General features: G+C 42.9%; 1 protein-coding gene across 3 annotated transcripts in view; it reads right to left on the bottom strand.

Annotated features, from left to right (window-relative positions):
* Positions 1 to 19,467, bottom strand: part of BOD1L1 (biorientation of chromosomes in cell division 1 like 1) — a 56,124-nt gene that overhangs the window by 16,439 nt on the left and 20,218 nt on the right. For all 3 annotated transcript variants that reach the window (XM_058670297.1, XM_058670296.1, XM_058670295.1), the window contains exons 10-17: positions 13,176 to 19,140; positions 10,378 to 10,442; positions 8,638 to 8,722; positions 5,428 to 5,453; positions 4,516 to 4,576; positions 3,303 to 3,370; positions 2,017 to 2,089; positions 775 to 857 (exon numbers count right to left, since the gene is read on the bottom strand). In XM_058670297.1, coding sequence (XP_058526280.1) covers positions 775 to 857; positions 2,017 to 2,089; positions 3,303 to 3,370; positions 4,516 to 4,576; positions 5,428 to 5,453; positions 8,638 to 8,722; positions 10,378 to 10,442; positions 13,176 to 19,140 — 6,426 coding nt within the window. The remainder of the gene's footprint in view (positions 1 to 774; positions 858 to 2,016; positions 2,090 to 3,302; positions 3,371 to 4,515; positions 4,577 to 5,427; positions 5,454 to 8,637; positions 8,723 to 10,377; positions 10,443 to 13,175; positions 19,141 to 19,467) is intronic.

The raw sequence follows: 19,467 nt of genomic DNA, 5'->3' as shown, positions 1-19,467 counted from the left end.
GGGCCCAAGGACTTGGGCTGTCCTCCTCTGTTTTCCAGGCCATAAGCAGAGATCTGGACTGGAAATGAAGCAGCTAGGATTCAAACTGGAACCCTATAAGATGCCAGTGCCAAGGGTGGAAGCCTAACATGTTAAACCATGACACCTACTCCATGTTTACTTTTCAATGGATTTAAAATATTTGAAATGCAGAATTACAGGGAGAGAGGAAGGGAAGGAGAGGTGGAGAGATGTTACATCCACTGGTTCACTTCCCAGCGGCCAAAAGGGCTTGCGGAGGTGCCTGGGGGAAGTCAGGAGCCTGGAACTCCACCTGGACCACTCATGTAGCTGGCAAGGATCCGAGTACTCAGGCCATCTTCTACTGCTTTCCAAGGCACATCAGCAGGCAGCTGGACTAAAGTGGAGCAACCATTAACGGTAACTGGTGTTCATATGGGCTGCCAGCCTTGCAGGTGCTGTCCTACCTGCCACGCCATGATGCTGGCCCCACAGCTGTATTTAGGAAAAAGCACAGGATACTTTGGAAATAATATAAAGAAATCTGAAGATATCAATATACTACTGAACAAAATACTAGGCAAAGATTACTAATCTGGCTTTAACATTTGCTTTTGAGGGAGAATAAGAGCTATATATCTTTTATAACAATGTGATTGTTATCAGAGATATACTAAGTAAAAAACACAAAAAGGAAAAACATGTATCATAGTAAGTACTCAGTTTTTTAAACAGGTTACGTTCAAACTTAAATTATTATATAGGAAAAAATACCTTTGCGTTTTGTGGGTTGGTTTCAGAACATTGCCTCTCTACTGTTTCCATTTTGGTAGAATCCAGGATATCTGAATTATCATCTGTAAATTAGTTTGAATAGAATCACAAAGAGATAAAACCAAAATGAAAAAATGAAGTGTAATTTTATTTTAAGACAGTTTGATACTTATTTTTTAGGCTTGTCATAGAGTGAAGCTGAAGTATATAATAAATATATTTGTTACTGTCATGTGATTTGAGCACCAAATACTGGTTTTTGGAGATGGCAAAAAAAATCAATACAATAAAAAATAACTCTCCAAATGCTCACATGACACCAACAAAATGGAAATTCTATGGAAAGGGTTTGGTGCATACAGAGTTCCCAGAAACACTTTAATTTCCACTTTTTGTATGAGTTATCACCTATAAAGCAGAGCTTAGTAATTGATACCATGACTCTGGAATCAGATTCACTTGGTGGAGATAAAGTTACAATCTCCCAGAACCTTAATTTTCTGTTTGTATAACGGTGACAATATCTAACTCATAGAATTATTGTTATGGGAGTATATGATAAAGAACATAGATTGCACCTGGATGCAATATGAACTAAAAAAATAAATGATTATAAAGTATGCTTCTAACAAAATGTATTTGACTATCAATTCTTTGTGTGCGCTCATTATTTATTGAGTTTCTAATTTATGCCAAATATTAAAGTTTGAAAGCCCTTGTACTGTCCACAGTGGCAGTTATTAGTCACATGTGTCTGTCTAAATCTAAGGTGGAAATGACGTACGATTACAAACTCAATCTTCCTTTCCCACTGACCACTTTTACACACTGAACAGTCACATGTGGTTAATAATTACTGTATCAGAAAAAATAAAAATGCAACATTTCCATGACTGAAGAAGGTCTATGGGATGGCACTGCTACAGACCACAAGAACCCAGGCTAAGGCCAGAAGAGCCGTCTCCACACTGACGGACACGCCTCCCCGGACCTGCACGCAGGCCACCTCCCAGAGGTACTGGCACAGGGTGAGTTCCAGAGCTTGGGTCTTTCAAAAGAATCTAGCTTCCAGAATGAGGTCCAGAAAAGATTCTAGGTGTCAATTCAGTTGGAAACAAATCAGCCTCAAAACTGATGAAGTAAACAGTTACCATCCTTAAGAATCCTGTTATTGGCTCTTTGGGTGAGAAATCATTAAATTTTTAAATGTGCCTTAAACAGGAACATGTATATTCTAGATACCCAATTCATCTTCTGAAGGGGGATAATGCTTCTTTGGTTTTCTTTTCAGCATTTGCCTTTCTTCCTCTTCGACCTGGAATTAAGGATGACTATATTAAAGGTGACAGAATCGCACCCAAAACTAACGAGAATGGGAGCACAGATTGCCAGCTTCTAGTTTTTGGACAAAATGATACACAAATTTTAAATTAACGTTTACATTTTAAATTGATATATACATTTTTTTTTTTAAGATTTTATTGTTATTGGAAAGCCGGATATACAGAGAGGAGGAGAGACAGAGAGGAAGATCTTCCGTCCGATGATTCACTCCCCAAGTGAGCCGCAACGGGCCGGTGTGCGCCAATCCGAAGCCGGGAACCTGGAACCTCTTCCGGGTCTCCCACGTGGGTGCAGGGTCCCAAGGCTTTGGGCCGTCCTCGACTGCTTTCCCAGGCCACAAGCAGGGAGCTGGATGGGAAGTGGAGCTGCCGGGATTAGAACCGGCACCCATATGGGATCCCGGGGCTTTCAAGGCAAGGACTTTAGCCTCTAGACCACGCCGCCGGGCCCGATATATACACTTTAAACTCTACACTAACACTAGTAAGGCCCCTGGGTTTGCATTAGGTAAGATATTTGTATTTCTAATTTGAAAGCAAAGCTCATACAAAATACTCAATCTGTTTCTGTCTACGTAGCACTTCTGAAACATGTTTTTAGAAAAACAAAGCACATTGCAATTTAATTGGTGGGATTTCACTACTTCCTTTGCTTTTGGGGCTAGCACTGCGGCACAGCTGGCATCCCTGTGAGCACCAGCTCAGGCACAGGCTGCCCCACTTCTGATGCATCCCCCAGCTCCTGTGCCTGGGGAAGCACTGGAAGATGATCCAAAAGCTTTGGCCCCTGCTACCCAGCCCATATTGCCCTGGCCACTGCGGTCACTGGTGGAGTGAGCCAGCAGATGGAAGATTCTCTGTCTTGGCTTCTCTCTCTGCCTTTGAAATCAATCTTTAAAACAAACCAACAAAAAAAAACCCAAAAATGAAACAGAAACAAATTATTTTTTTGTGGTTTATGAAACAGAGTATGCAGAAAAACATTATTCATCACATGGATACTTACAAATAACCCCAGAACCTGCAAAATTACCTAAACGTCACAAAAGTGTAACTTGCAGAACTCTTGATATATCCTTCTAATAATTTATATAAGGAAGTCAAGTTTTTCTCAGACTTCTTGTGTACAGGTGAAAATGACATGGATAAAACATAAAAATGCCTCAATTTAATAGGATAATGTACCTCTTCAGGACTTGCTTCAACACTGTCACTTCTTACAATCTCGGTGTTGTCTTTTCTATCAAATATCTCTGAGAAGTAAATTAAAAAAAATCTTAAATATACATTTAAACATTCTTTCACTCCACGCTTGCTTCAGGGGTATTTATGTGTGTCTGGGAAGGTAAGGATGACGGACAGTAATTTTACTGGGTACCAGTAACGAGCCAGGGACTACAGTACATAGTTCACAAAATGAATTTTGATGGGGTACTCTCAATAACACTGTCATGTCAGCTTCATTTTTATATGTAAATACATGGGATTTCAAGGAGGGAAGAACCATGCCCTGGGGCACCACACTAGACTTTACACAGCAGAATTTAAGGCCCTTTCTCTCAGCATATAAAACAACATAGCATTAAGAAACAGGCAAGGAAAACAATGAAACACTGTATTTTAGCCACTAGAGTAGCAAATATCCACACAGTTAACAAATACCAAACATGGCAGAAGGCCTGCCATGATGGGCACAAAGCCATGTGGGGACACTTTGGAGCGATGGGTAAGGCTGGACAGGTGCAACTGCACTTCTAGAGACACAGGTGCTGGGAAACAGGTAACAGGAGATGCATGGCAGCACTCTCTGTTATCTGGAAAAGCTTCAAAAACTGACTAGAATTACACAAATCTACAGGTCAAAATCTCAGAACATATGTAATGCGAAACCAGTGATCTCAAACAGGCAATATATACTGTATGTGCTTAAGCACCTGGATGTACCCAGTGCAGAATGGTACTTGCTTTTGGAGCGGCATAAATGACAAATGGGCTGTCAACAGAATCACCTGGCATTGGTAATCTCCACAGGTTCTGTGCACCGAGACCCGGCCCACGTAAATGTGGTGATCAGAAGTGAAAAGGCATGACAATTCTCTGTTGCAAACCATTGCAGACTACGCTCTGTTTTCTCACTGGACTGAGTCCACTGTAAAGTTTCTAGCAAAGCTATAGTAGCTACTTAAGGAAGAGAACTGAGAAGAAGCTGCAAGGCTTCCAACAAGTCACCAGGTATTGGGTCAGCTGCAATTTCATTATAGATGTCATACTACTAATATTTATTTTGCTGGGCTATGATAGAAAATCTGTGAATTAATTAGCACAGGGCCTGTCACACCAAAGAAATAGTTAATTATAGCTAATATTAAAATAAATGTCTTCAAATTGGTTAACTTACCTCCTTTGTTGCAAGATTTGCTATGCATATCTTCGTCTGCTCTTGGGCCTGAATTTTCGACCTAAATATACAACATGAAGGATTATTTCCGGATGACCTCACAAAACGCCTGAACGCAGGGAAGGGGAACTGGTGTCTATAATCTGCACAGACGCTGAAGAAGTGACTACACATTCTTTTTCATGTTGTCCGGGGCTCACGGGTTCAGGGCATCTTTCTTCTGAAAAAATTTTAGCTCAGCCTATTAACTTTACACTGCGTTTATTATTGTCTTTAAAATGCTTATGGTCAAGGACTAACAACAGAATAACTTTCTGAATTCTACAAATTTCTTTCTTATCCAAAGAGCTCTCCTGCTTTATTTAAACACACAAGATTCTCACAAAATGGCCTGTTTTGTGAGAATCCTGTCAATCTAACTTCATGCTTTTAACTGAGCAGGATGTCTCAGAGCATCTCCTAATATTTCAAGTCCTTGCTACAGAATTTTTCTTATATTTGGAAAGGATTACTGTGTCCATTCGGGGCAAAGGCAGCTGCTGCAGCATTCAGGGAAGGGAGGGAGGACCGGGCACATGCCAGCTGCATCAGTACAGCAGCCCACTTTCAAACATCTCATGGTGAGTGCAGGGCACGCCTGAACCACACCGAGGCTTTTTTTTTTCTCCTTCCTTCTTATTCAGGCAGAAGGTATGTGCTTCCAGTCATAAAATGGGGTGGTTCAGTGAGAGAGATTAACCCCACAGTTACCTAACAGTAAAGCCACGTCCTACTGATTTCCCCAGGAAACACTGGAAAGTCCATGGCTGGTTGTGATTTTTCAGGTATTTTACCAAACATTCACTATCAACGACAAACCAATATTTGACAATAGCAAAAATAAATAAATAAATAAAAGTTACAGTGACTTACATTAAGTGACTCATCTTGTAGTTTAGCTGTTCAGAAACACAAAAATAAGACATAAGGAAAGAAATATACTTCTGAATTTCAGAGAAATATACCTCAAGATTTTTCAGGGTAGCTAAATAGTGTTACTTAACTGTGGCCTAGCTGCCTTTGTGAATTATAAAATTCTGACCAGCCTGTGTCCTGACATAATCCCAAAAACAACGGGAATGCACAGTGTCTCCATTTTTACACCGGTGCCAGCAGTCCATTCCGTTACCACAGTGATTTAACTATGTTGGTGATCTGGAACTTACTGAAAAGGTGACGACCTGAAGATAACTGTTAAGCTGCAATGTGACATCGGTTCATTTAGAAACAATGCCATCAAATGCGGTGCAGCCCTGTTCCCTCAAACAGCAAGGGTCAGTTTATGTTCTCTGGAAACCTGAAGCACAGGCTCTACTGTTTATGCTCAACAATGACAGAACACACATTTTTCTTTTAAACAACTTCCTTTTACGTAAGCAGATCTCTTATTGAACTGTACCTAAACAGAGAACAGTCTAAAATATAACTGTGGGAACAAAGGACTTCAGAGTCCAAAAATGGTTATTTCTTGACAATTAACAAATGAGAAATTAATAATTTCTACTATGAAACACACGCAGCACGTTCACTAATGTGCCTGGCCAGGTTTCACACAGATTTGTCGCCTTCAGTCTCACGTGTCAGCATCAATGACTTACCATCTTGCTGTGGCCTTTAGGAGGGCCTGGTACTTTCACCTGCAAGACTCCTGCAGCATTTCCACTGATTCCATGAAGGTCCCCAACTGCTGCCCAACCTCCAATTTAGTCATGGGTCTGGATTTATACATAATACTCCTTGAATCTGAATGTGCCACCTCTCCAGTCCTTTTCTTTCCCTTGTCTACCTAGTGCACTTCTACTGATCCTTCATTCTCAAAATTCAAAACTTGATACTGATATCCCAAATCACTTTTCAATAGAAATGCTTAGACAAGCACATGAAGTGATTCACACACACACAGTTATATCATGAGTGCTAAACAGCTATGTCTCACTATATATTTTATTTTCTATAAATAAAGGAGAGAGAGAAATATTGGTTTAGCCAACACAAGCTTTCTCCTGTTCATCCAAGAGACACCTTGTGATCCCCAGAGACACACGTGTATCTTTCATCATAGCACCTTACTCATTTGCAGTCCATCTTACTAAAGTGTAAATTTTCACCTTGATTTTCTGAGTACTCACAAGTATGTGGCTGAATCCCAGATTCTATGTAATTACAACACAATGTAATCAATGAATATTTAAAAAAAAAAAAAAAGAATGTTTGTCAAGAGACTAGTGAGGCAAACCGATACAGCAGATATGACAGCTGCCTTCTTGGTCCTCTGTCCACAAGACTACACTGTGGTCAGGGACATAACATGGTTCTAAGAACAGAGACTTTGAACTAATTTAAGTAAACCTGCAACAACATTCCTCTTGTCACAGTACTTACTCCAGAGTGGACATATCAATCCAAGTTAAAGCAGAGTAGGTGTTAGGAATTTTGGCCAGAAATTATAGGATGGAGTTATTTTCCTACAAGCCACGAATGAAAAAGGAATGAACTCTGTGTGAAAATGATGAAGAAACTGAGTTTCTGGGGCTGGCACTGTGGGCAGAGGGTTAATGCTACTTGCAACATCAACACCCCACTTAACCACTGTTTTGAGGCTCAGCTGTTTCACTTCTGGTCCAGTTTCCCACTAATGCACTGGGGAAACCAATGGTAAATGGCCCACGCGTTCGGATCCGACACCCACTGCGCAGCTGGGATGCAGCTCTCAGCTCCTGCCTTTGGCCTGGCCCAACCCAGGCTGTGGCAGCCACTTGGGGAATGAACCAGTGGATACAAGTTCTCTCCCTCTGTAATTGACTTTCAAATAAACAGACAGTGCTTAGGGGGAAAAAAAAAGATAGTGAGTTTCTACAAATTAAGAAATTCCCCTTTAAGCAAATATTTATGCATTTTGTTATCAGCAAACAAAACCATCTTGACTGTTCTACATGACTTGCATGAATATTTTAGTTTCATAAAAGACAAAAAGAACAGGCTTAAAATTGGTCATGAACTTAAAAAATCTGGTACTACCTTTGTTAATGAATGAATCAGAAGAAAGCAAAGCATAAAGACCAGAGTACAAACTAGGAACAATTTTCCACCATTGTATTCATTCCCATTTCCATTTTCAGTGCTGTGCAGTGCCTCCTCTGCAATCCTGAGCATTTCAACCAAGAGATTTGCAGGTCAGATTCCCGTCGTGTCAACAGCACTGCCGGTCTGGCATCTGGTATAGGGGCTCAGCCACAAGTTGGAACATCTGCAGCCCTTATCAGATCACAGGGGTCAAGTCCTAGTTCTACTTAGAGTCTACCTTCCTGCTGATGTGTGATCTAGGAGGCAGGAGGTCAGGCGGTTGGGTCCTGGTCATCAATGTGATAGAAAATTTGAGACACTTGCCTGTTTTCAGCGATAGTAGCTACATTTTATAAAACAAAATTTAGTGAAAAGTGACATTGTTTTATAGTTTTGCAAATTATCTTGCAATTATTAGTGCTAACTCAGTGAATTACACATATTGAGTTAATACGCTCTTATTTTCTTATTTAGTAAATGTCAATAGGTACAATTAATCAACAAAAGCTTTTCAGAGCATGATGTGGTCCTGAGAAGAAAAAGTTTGAGAGCTGTGGCTTAAATTCATTTTGATATTGAGGCTTTTCTTAAAAGAAAAGCTGTCAATGAGAAATGCTACATTCAGAAACTGAGGGGAGGTTATAGGTAAGAGAAATTTCAGTGCAGCTGATGGGCCAAAGTGTGAGTCCAAGGGCTAAGAATGAACGGGTACAAGCGGACATGGGATGTGGACTAGCATGGCGTTTCGGAAGACAGCCATGACAGTAGCTGGGAACTGGGGATACCGAACATCTGCTCTCAGTTTGCTCTGCCATTACTCTTTGGAGACATCAGATTCAATCACCTGACATTCAACTGACTGGTATTTAATAAGAAAAAGTATACACAATTCTATTTAAAAATTAAGAGACAGATTCATATATTCTGTTCTAATATGAATCAAATCTTGATTTTAAGAGGCAATGTAAGGTAAAATGCATTCCAGTAAAACTAATGTGACCAATCGCCGAAGGAGCTTACCTATTCCACTTTCTTCTTCCTTGTAGAGACTTTCTCCTGGTATTAGATTATCTTGACTTTTCTCTTCTTCTGAAGGCATAAATGTCTAAAAAAAATCCAAAGCAGCATAAAGTTAATGAAGCTCCTATAAAAAAAAAAAGAGAACTGAATCTAATCCTATATATCAAACCTGTATAGCTAATCCTGTATATTCATTTGTTTTGTTTTTAAAGATTGTATTTGAAAGACAGCTGACAGTTTCACACACACACACACACACCCCCCACTACCACCACCACCACCACCATGACGATCATCATCCATCTGGTTCCAACAGCCAGCGATGGACTTGGTCAGAGCCAGGAGGTTGCAGCTCCAACTGGACTTTTCACAAGGACAAGGGCTCAAGCTTGTGGGCCATCTTCCACTCCTCCTCCAGGTGTGTTATCAAGGAGCTGGACGCAAGTAGAGCAGCGGGGACTGGAACCTGTATTCATATGGGATGCCAGTGTCGCAGGTAGATAGCTCACCGCACCACAACACTGCCACTGCCTCCAGGCTTAATTCTTACTATAGTTCACACAGTTCACTGGAACCAGCTGAACATACTGCACGCCTTCTCCTCTGTCAACACAATGCTCCCTGAAGCCTTTGTTTTTCTTCTGGTAAACTTTCTCTCCTATCTAAATGACCCTCAGTATCTCCTTGCAGGCTCTCCCACCCTCCCAGTGCTCTTGTTGGCCACTACCGTGCTGCTCCAATTCCCAGGCTCACTGCTATCTTGTCACCATAGATACAAAACGTACCATGAAGTCAGGCTGGAAGGAAGGCATGGAGACTAAACTGTGTGAGGCACACAGGCCAAAATAAACAAAAACCCCCAAGATTTTATTTTTAATGTGATGAGAAGCCACGGGAAATCTGAAGCACCGCAATGATAGAGGACTTAATTGATGTTTTTAAAGACTACCTGCATGGCTGTATGAATCACACACTGGAAGAAGGGCTGGAGCGGAAGTAGAATTCTAATGGGATGCTACCCAAGTAGTGGTTTAGATGAGGGTGACAGCTGTAGAAATAGATGGATTCATACATTTTAGAAATAGATCCTGTAAGAATTGGCAATGGATTAAATGTTGGATGATGGGGAGAATCTGAAGGGTGATCCTGGGTTTCTCTAGTTCAGAAACTGAATTCATGATGCCACTATTTACAACAGTTACAGATTTCTTCATTTCTACACCCCAACAGGATACAATAAGAATCATAGTAGAAGAAAATTAGGAATGATATAAACCCTAAGCATATATATTTATGAGAGGGTTTCAAAAAAGTTCATGGAGAATTTGAGTATTTTAGATTTTTAATTTTTCAAAATCTTTTAATGAAAGATAAAAAAACCATTTGAACCATGGAAAGAGAGACACTCTCTATTGGTACGCACCCTAGATACGCAGACTCACTAGAGCAGCACAGGGTGAAACCAGCCACACGGCACAGTTTCCGCCTCCCACATCAGCGGCAGGGACGCAGGAATCTGAGCCACTGTCCACTGCCTCCCAGGACGCTCATCAGCAGGAAGCAGAATGGACTGTGTCACCCAGGCACTGGGACACGGGAGGCAGGTGTCCAAAGTGAAGGCTTAACTACTTTCCCTCCATCAACTTTTTGAAATTCTCTCATATGTATGTAAATAAATATGTACAGGGTGAAAAGGTCCTAACAACTTACAATTCTGTGTAACTGAATTATTAGTCATACCTCATTTTTTAAGTTGGTTTTCAGTCCCAATTCTCTCAGAACATCCAATGGAGACTCTTCCTGGCCTAACGAAATTCAAAACATTAAAACAACTTTAAGAATTTGCTTATAAAGAGTAACAAAATATTGTTATCTTCTGTACCATACCACCTCCCTCTGTTGATTTATTCTGTTATCAGCATTAGATAGCCATGAAAAATATGTTGTGAAGAAAGAATCTAGATAAAAGGCAGGCACCATTCATTCACCGTGGGGAAGTGAAACTGTTTCTTTCCTGCACAGTAACATGGCTGCCCAAGAAGAATAAGAAAAACTATTTATGGAGACATCGTATTTTCAAGTATTCTTTTGCAGTGGTCTCCAATAAGCGCATCACTAGAAGCAAGCATGTATTCTCAATAGGATGATTCATGAATGGAATCACTCCGTTTGTTTCATGCCAACACAGAAAAACTAAATATAAGGTTCAACAACTGAAGCAAAGAGAAAATGGGCCTTTCAGGTGGAGATTCAATCCTACTCTCATCCTCTCTCCTCCTTTTTTCTTCCTCATCTTCATGTGGCCTATGGCTTTTCCAGTTTTCTTCACCTGCACTAATAAGTTTCCAAAGAAAAGTTTTCCTTTCTTTGAGTGTCTGCAGGCTTTTTCAGTCATCTTGTTGCTAAAAGTCCTTCTAGGTTTGCTCCTGGGGGCTAGAGGAGTAAAGGAGAAAGGAATAATAAATTACAATAAAGACTAAGTTATAAAAACTTCTAGGGCCCAGCACAGTGGCCTAGCAGCTAAAGTCCTTGCCTTGAACACACCGAGATCCCATATGGGTGCCAGTTCTAATCCCGGTGGCTCCACTTCCCATCCAGCTCCCTGCTTGTGGCCTGGGAAAGCAGTCGAGGATGGCCCAAAGCCTTGGAATCCTGCACCCACGTGGGAGACCTGGAAGAAGTTCCTGCCTCCTGGCTTCAGATCAGCTCATCTCCAGCCGTTGCTGTCACTTGGGGAGTAAACCATTGGACGGAAGATTTTCCTCTCTGTCTCTCCTCCTCTCTGTATATCTGACTTTGCAATAAAAATAAATAAATCTTAAAAAAAAATAAACTAATAAAGCATTCAATGCATTCAAGTTACATTCAATGGAAAATATTTAATTTTTTATTAAAGATTAATTTATTTATTTGAAAGGCAGAAATAAGAAAAAAAGAGGGAAGGAAGAAGGGAGTGAGGGACAGAGATACCTCCCATTCTATGATTTATTGGCCAAGTGGCTGCAAAAGCAGGCTGCAGCGAGGAACCCACAAACACACCTAGGTCTCTCACAGGGGGGTATGGGATCAGCCACATGAGCAGGGAGCTGTACCAGAACACGGGTGGACATCAGGTATACATGCAAGGAGCTGTACCAGAAGCAGAACAGCTGTCCCACACGGGTGGAAGTGACCAGGCACCAGGTACATGAGCAGGGAGCTGTACCAGAAGCAGAACAGCTGTCCCACATGGGTGGACATCAGGTATACATGCAAGGAGCTGTACCAGAAGCGGAACAGCTGTCCCACACGGGTGGAAGTGACCAGGCACCAGGTACATGAGCAGGGAGCTGTACCAGAAGTGGAACAGCTGTCCCACACGGGTGGACATCAGGTATACATGCAAGGAGCTGTACCAGAAGCAGAACAGCTGAGACTCAAACTGCCACTCTAGATTCTGGCAATGCAAGGGACGGCTTATTTAACTGTACCACAATCCCTAAAGTTATTTATTTCAATCTTTGTTTCAACCGTTACGACAGGACTCACTTTCCTAAGGTTGGGTTACATAACAGTCAAGATCTGTTCCAGTTTGGAAGTCCAGGACGCTACAGTTTACACACCCAAAGTGGAAAAGACATCACTGTTCTCTGCCCTTTTCAAGTCATTACAGCCTTGTGTGTATTACACATTCTTACTACCTTTCACATCACCTGTCACATACATGGCTTAATTAACAGTTACTTCCCCATCTTAACGACCTTGCACACTAAAGTCTAACACAGCAGGATTTGGCATAAAGCACCTGCATTTGCACTGTAATGATGAATGCCTGAGATCTTATCTTTGAAAGCTACCAACTGCTTCTAAAAGATCAGAACTCTGAGACCTGTCAAAAGGGAACATGTTTCCTTTCTCTTGGAAACATATTCCAAACTGGAAATTAATTCATTTTACCTGAACAATATACAGTTAAAAAATATACATACTGTTCTCCCTTAATTAGAAGTAGCCAGCAAAGTGAACCGGTACATATTGCAAATCTATAATAAATCAAATGAGGGCAGGAATAATGGTTGTTGTTGTACTATTGTCTCTTACTATTTCTATTCTATAAAACAGAACACCGGAGCTTAGGAATTAAATTTTTTTTCCCTCTAAAGCACCCAAATGCCATGACATTATTTAAATTTTTTGACCCTATTTCCTTACTTAAAACATGAGGGCAATGGAGAATATCATTTTTGGGGGCTGTAGTAAAGAATTCTTCAATCTGATTAGCAAGAAACCTGAAGGATACAGAGACTCAGAGACTTGCGCTTCACTCATTCCCCAGGCTTCAGTGTGCTATCTGTTCTCTCCTTGCACATACGAGATAGGTCTAACTTTTAAGCAAGCCAACTTTCAAAGAAGCTCAATCTTCACATTTGATAAATTACTATATAAGAAAAAACTTTAACTGATTTTCACCCCGAGAGCCCAAACCATGGTTGCCAAGGCTGTCTTAGTCACGTGGCTATACCATCTCCGTAACAGTAAAATTAGAAACAGATTCTTACCTCTGTCATCCAAATTGTCTTCAGGAGAAACGGTGACGTTGAGGTGTCCTTCCTCATGGAATGATTCTCTCGAGCTGCTTCCATCTCCATCTCTCTTGGAAGGGGCCTGATGTGTCCATCCGTTACTGGAATCGCTCACCATAGTCAAGTCCCGCTCACATGGAGGCACGGCCACAGCTGGAAGGATCTCCGTGTGAGAAGGAACCATCTTTGACTCTTGCCCAATAATACAATCCGTAGTGGATTTCAGGCTATTCTCGGGTTCCTGCTGGACAGGATCAGAGGAATCCTCTGCTACATTGTCTTGGACAGGTGGCACACTGTCAGTTCTTTGAGCACCAGTATTTTCTGTTGCCAAACATTGAGTCCTGACAGATGGCTCCTCGGGTGTCTGGGCAGACACCTGCTGTGGTTCTCTGTGATGTCTTGGAGAGTTTGCACTCCTCTCTAAGTCCTTTCCTGCTGAACACTCAGCTGTGCTCCTGCCCCCTGCCAACTCCGCCTCTGGGCCTCTGTCTACAACATTCTGCTCTTTTGTAGCTTTGGGGCACAAGGCACACTCCTGTCGTCCTTGTCCTGTACACATAGCACTCGGATGCCCTGCTCCGGCAGAGGGCTCATGGAGCGACGCTGGTCTCCCGCATTCTCTCTTGGTGCTCAGTGCCATCGTGGGGTCTGTTTCTTTGCCTCTTGTGAATGGCTCAGGACATCGACAGCTGTTTTCAGCAATGAGGCTGGGCAGAGGAACCTCACATTTGCTCACCATGGTAGCTGACAGGTTGTTGCTTCCTTCTGGGTTGTTTGCAGCCAGCTGATGGTCTCTGTGTGTGTTTATCCTGGCAAGCACGAGCACACACTCCGCCGTGCTGGTAGAGATGATGGCAGCATCACTCAAGTCTTCCACTCTCGCAGAGGTGGCCTGGTCTTCATCCCGGGTGGCAGTGCCAATCATAACTGCCTCGCATCCTTCAGATGTACTTGTGGAAATCATGGCTAAGTCACTCATCTCTTCTGCTAGTGTGATCGAGGGTTGGACTTCCTGAGGGATGGCACTGGACACGGGACCCTCGCAGTCTTCCCCAGAGCTGGTCGAGATAACGGCACTCCCGCTTTCCCCTTCAACACCGGCCCCAGAAACAGAAGCTTCACATTCCTCTGCTATGCTGGTGGAAATCAGGGCACATTCATCTTTTTCCTCTTTGCTGGTTGTGGCAAGAGGACTTTCCACTTCTGCGGGTGCACTGGGAGTAGGAACCTCAAGGTCATCAGCACCTGCAGAGCTTGGGCTTTTAGCTCGCTCTTCTGCTGCTGCCACTGGCAGCTGAGTCTCAACACCTGTGACGGTTGTTGCACTGGAAATAGGCACTTCACATTCTTTGATGCTTGTGGAAATCATGGCACACTCATCCTTCTCCTCATTTCTGTCAGCACTAAGTTGGCTCTCATCTCCTGAAACTGCACTGGGCATGGGAGCCTCAAATTCTTCCAAATTAATTCTGTGACCTTCTATATTTTCTTCAGCTCTCAGAGTACTTGAGTGACCTAGGCCCACGTCAACCACTGCACTTAATTGATGGGTGTAATCACCTGTACTGGTGGAAATCAGTAAGCCTTTGCTTTGCCTGTCCCCGCCAGCCAGGCTCTTTTGGTGAGGAAGATCCTCAGTGGCGGTAGCGGCCATGAGCCCAGCACGCTCTTCATTCTCAACAGAGGTGATGATGCCCTCATCTGCTTTTCCACTTGGTGATGTGTGGTCAACTTTACATTCTGGGACTGCACCAGATACTACGTCATAACTGCCCCCAACCACGCCAGTGGAAATGGTGGTGTCTTCCATCTTTTCTTCCCTGGTGATCTGACTACCACTTTGATCAGAAACTGCACTTGTCATGGGATCCTCACAGCCTCCTGGAACTGGCATCACTTCGCCCTTTCCTGTGACTGCACTGGTCACACTGCTTTCCACAAGCCCTTTCGCACTGGAGCAGATCTCCGGGTCTTTGCTTTCCTTCTCAGCATCACTCACGCTGTCAACACTACTTTCGTTTGCATTTGTGATGGCTGCTCCAGCCTCAGCTTCCACCTTGTGAACTACAGGACCAATCTGATTGTCCCCTTCTGCACTTTCACAAATCAGCACTCCTTCACTTTCTTCTCCAATCCCTGTGCAAGTTGAGGCATGGACAATTTCATTCCCTCTCCCAGTACTAGTCACAACACCCTCCCCTTCATCATCCTCCTCTTTTGCACCTGTGCTGGTCACAATGCCCTCATCATCACACGGACCAGGGGCAACTAACAGGGCATCGGTGACTTCCTTGGCCGCTCTGCTGTCCATTGCACTCTCTCTACTTTCTTCTGATTCAGAACTTATCGCAAAACCTTCACTGCCATCTTCTGAACCCGTGCAGCTTGCTGGCCCCTCTCCATCTTCTTCCGTGATTCCTGTGCTGGTGACGGCACTCTCTCCTGTGCCATCATTCACAGAGCCATCTCCGTCTTGGGCGGTGCTAGTTCCAGGGGGCAACACGTTATCTACCAGGACCACACTGGCACCTGTAACCACACGTTCCTCCTGAGGTCCTGCCCCTGTTACTGAGTAGATGACAAAGTTATCACTTCTACCTTGTGTTCCTGTACATGTTACAGTGCCATCTGTTTCCTTTTTAGGACCCATTCTTGTCATATTTCCCTGGGACTCATCGACGTCTTCACTGCTGACGGATCCCACTCTGACCGCGGTCCCAGCACTAGTAACTGCCCCGTCACTTTCAACTTCACTGATGAAAGCGATGGCTTCCTCCACTATTTCTGAGGCTCTATTGGAAGAATCACCACATTTTTCTTCAGAGCCGGCACTAGTTACAGCATCATCTTTTTCCTCACTTACAACTCTATTCACATTAGCTTCAGCTTTAACTATATGTGCAGCCACTGGCTCTGCTGGCCTATCTTCAGATTCTGCCACAGACCACTCTCCACTTTCTCCTTCCTTGGTGCTGGTGAGGAAAGTCTCACTTTCAGCAAATCCTTCTGTGACAACACCCCCACCTTCTTCAGCTGCAGCAAACACGGTGCTTTCACTGGCTTCGGACCCACTCTGAACTTGATTGCTTCTCCGGCACGCTCCCATCGTGAAGCCTTCGTCTGCCTCGATGCTGGTGCAAGGCAAGGCCACCTCACTCTCCTGTGTTTCCGAAGAAGTGGAAGCAACATTTCCAGCCTTGAGTGGATTGAAGGTGACACTGTTGTCCTTCCCATCACTACTGGAAGCAACAGAAGTCTTTTTTGTCCTGACAGATCCACCTGCAGCATTCTCCGTCTTTCCATCCCTTGGATGGGACACAGAAGGCGCAGCATCTCCAGCACTGGTATCTACCTCATTGTTCTCATTCCTTTTGTCACCATCAACTGACATGTTTATTATGTCACCTGTATTTTGATTACATTCAACAGATTCAGCACCCCTTTCTGTATTCATGCTTACCACATGCTCAATCTCACCCATCTTTTCACTTTCTATTGTAGCTATACATCTCTGCTTTAAGATGGGCTCTGTACTCATGTCACTTTTTTGGGTCATGTCCATCAAACTACCTTCTTTGCTAACACACTCATTTCCTATGATCATGTCTGTTGCTTTGCTAGCAAAAGACAGGTTTACTTTTCCTTGTTTACTGTCTAATAAAGTGGCTTGGTGAGCTTCTGGAATGTGTCTTTTGCTACTCATGCCTGCTTTTGCTGGAGTAGCAACTGTGGGACATTCACCACCTTCTTTGTTGTTACTTGTTCGAGAAACTTCTGATTCCTTAACGATCAACATTTGGTTAGGAACAGTCAAGTGTTGCACAAGCAAGGTGCTGCCTGTGCCAAGTTCTAAAACAGTTCTTTTGTCAACGACAGGAGTCACAGCTGAATCACTGGCTTCTCTCTGAGGTACAGGAGTTCCTGAACTTAAGGACAGTGAAGGGCCTACATTCATGGAATGTTCGAGAGCAACACATTCTTCAGTGGGCTTGGTTGTGGTTGTGCTTTTCAAAATCTTTTGTGTCCTGTCATTTTCTGACAGGGTGTTAGCTAGCATTCGGTGACTAGCTTCACAGTCCACAATCATTTCACAAGTTCCCTGTGGAATAGGTTCTTTCTCTCCGGGGTTTGGTTTGGACACAGCATTTTGGATCTGTGCTTTCTTGGTCAGGGTACTTTTATGATCAGCATGTTTTTCAGAATAACCCACTCCGGTTCCACGCCCTGGTTTGCAGGATGGAGCTGCTGTTTTTGAATCTACTGTTGAAGTTCTTAGTTCATCCTTTAGAACTGTGGCAGTAAGTTTTTGTTTCACAACATTTTCAGAGTCAATGTCTGTTTGAGAACCATTATTGGTATTGTTTTGGGTTTTAGAAATGTCAACTATGTTTTCAACAGCTGGCTCAGAATCAATGTCCATTGGCTCTCGTTCAGGGATCAATGCGCTATCACTACTTTTTTTTGGTCTCTGGAGGGAAGCAATACCAGGAGTACTGGGAGTGTTTGCTAATTTTTCTTCTCCTCTGGTCATTTCTTGTGACAAGCTTCCTCTTCGATTTTCAGACAGCCTTTTACTTAATTTCTTTTCTATGGCTGAACTATTTCCTCTGCTCTTTCCATGATTACCATCCTTGTCGTCTGATTTACCTTCCTCCTTTTTTTTCACATCTTTACTTCTATGCTTTAAGCTTCTGTTTCTGTGCCCATCTGACAACTTTCTCTCCAGTCTCGATGAACTCGAATCTTTATCACCCTTATACTTCTCCTTTGCCGAAGCTAACTTGGCTCTGTGGCTAGGATCTTTCTGTGTGGTATGTGCTGCAGAAGCAGCACTCTCTAACGCAGCTTCAACAACAGTTTCTTCTACAGTTTTGTCTTCAACTTTCGACTTCCGTGGTCTTTCTGGCTCATTTTCTTCTGTGTTCTTCTCTTTATCTGGTTTGGAAGGGGTGGACTGTTTTGCAGTGCTTTCCTGTAATTCTGCCTCAACAACTTTTAACTGTTTGCCTTGACTTTTCGATTTAGATTTTAACCCAAGTTTTTCATCCAAGAAGCTCTTTGTCCTTCGCTTCTCCTTGAGGACGTCTTCCGGTTTTAAATTACTGTCTACATGAACAGAGTCTGCGTCACACTTGTCTTCTGAGTAACTTTCACTTCGTCTCTGTAAGGCGACACCATGCTGTTTAGAGCTGAGAGAATCTTTATGAATTTTAGAATCACTTGACCTTCTTGACCTGTGTTCTGCCTTAGTTTTTTCAGCTGATGTGTTTCTCTCTTTTTTGTTGCTTTCTTTACGCACATTCTCATCTGTTTTTATAAGATACTCAGAAACTGGCTTCCCATCTTTGCCTAAAATTGACAATTTCCTTTCATTCCTATGTTTGCCTTTTCTTTCGCTTTTCTCCTCTGAGAGCAGCTTTGGTTGCTGACTTTGCTTCTGTATAGTCTCCTCCAATTTTCCGCCTTTCTCAGATTGAAGCTCAGCTTCGTCACCTGTTTTATGCACACCATCGCCTTTATATTTATGTTTGGCAGACATTTTGTCTTCTGCTAAAGTTTTCTCTTTTTCAGGCTTCTCCTTGGAGGATTTCACATCCTTCTTAGGTAGGCTTTTCAAATGTAATGTTTCAGAATCATCTTTCTTTACATGCTTTTCATGTTTAAGTATGCTTTTCTGCCGCTGGAGGTCGTCAGGGACACTTTCTGCTCGCTCTCCTTGCCTCTTCCCCTCTCTCGAGTCACTGTCTTCCTGCATCCCTTCCAACACGACAGGCGTGGACGTGCGTCTCTTATGTTCCTTCTCCACTTTAGATTCACTTTTGCTGTCATCGGCTGAGTGTAAGCATTCTGAGAGTCTCCGCGCAGGTTTGCTTGGTTCGCTTTTTGCGTGAGCATGCTTGGGCTCCTTTGAAGAAGACGCCTTATCCTTTTCACAATGCTGTGACAAAACCAGGGTTAAAATGTGAGAAACACCAAAACTAATTTTTAGATTCAAATTTAACAGGAGTGCATTTAATATGCTGAGTGCTGCTACAGGTGTTATCCAATACAAGCTGCCTACAGTAGGTGTCATTATCCCAATCTGATGCATTTGGAAGCTCACGTTCAGTGTCATTCAACAGTTCGACATTCAGGGAAGAAGGAAGTGTGCTAGGACTGAGTTTGGATGTGCTCATCACTGCAGACACCGTCACAGAGATGCTGTTTTCCCAAGAGTCATTCATGTGTTCAGGAGACTTACTGACTACCCATGTGATTATTTAAA

Source organism: Ochotona princeps, chromosome 11, assembly GCF_030435755.1.
Source record: "Ochotona princeps isolate mOchPri1 chromosome 11, mOchPri1.hap1, whole genome shotgun sequence".
NCBI classification, from domain to species: Eukaryota; Metazoa; Chordata; class Mammalia; order Lagomorpha; family Ochotonidae; genus Ochotona; species Ochotona princeps.
The sequence above is the reverse complement of the archived record's forward strand: the minus strand, read 5'-3'. Positions and strand labels throughout refer to the sequence as shown.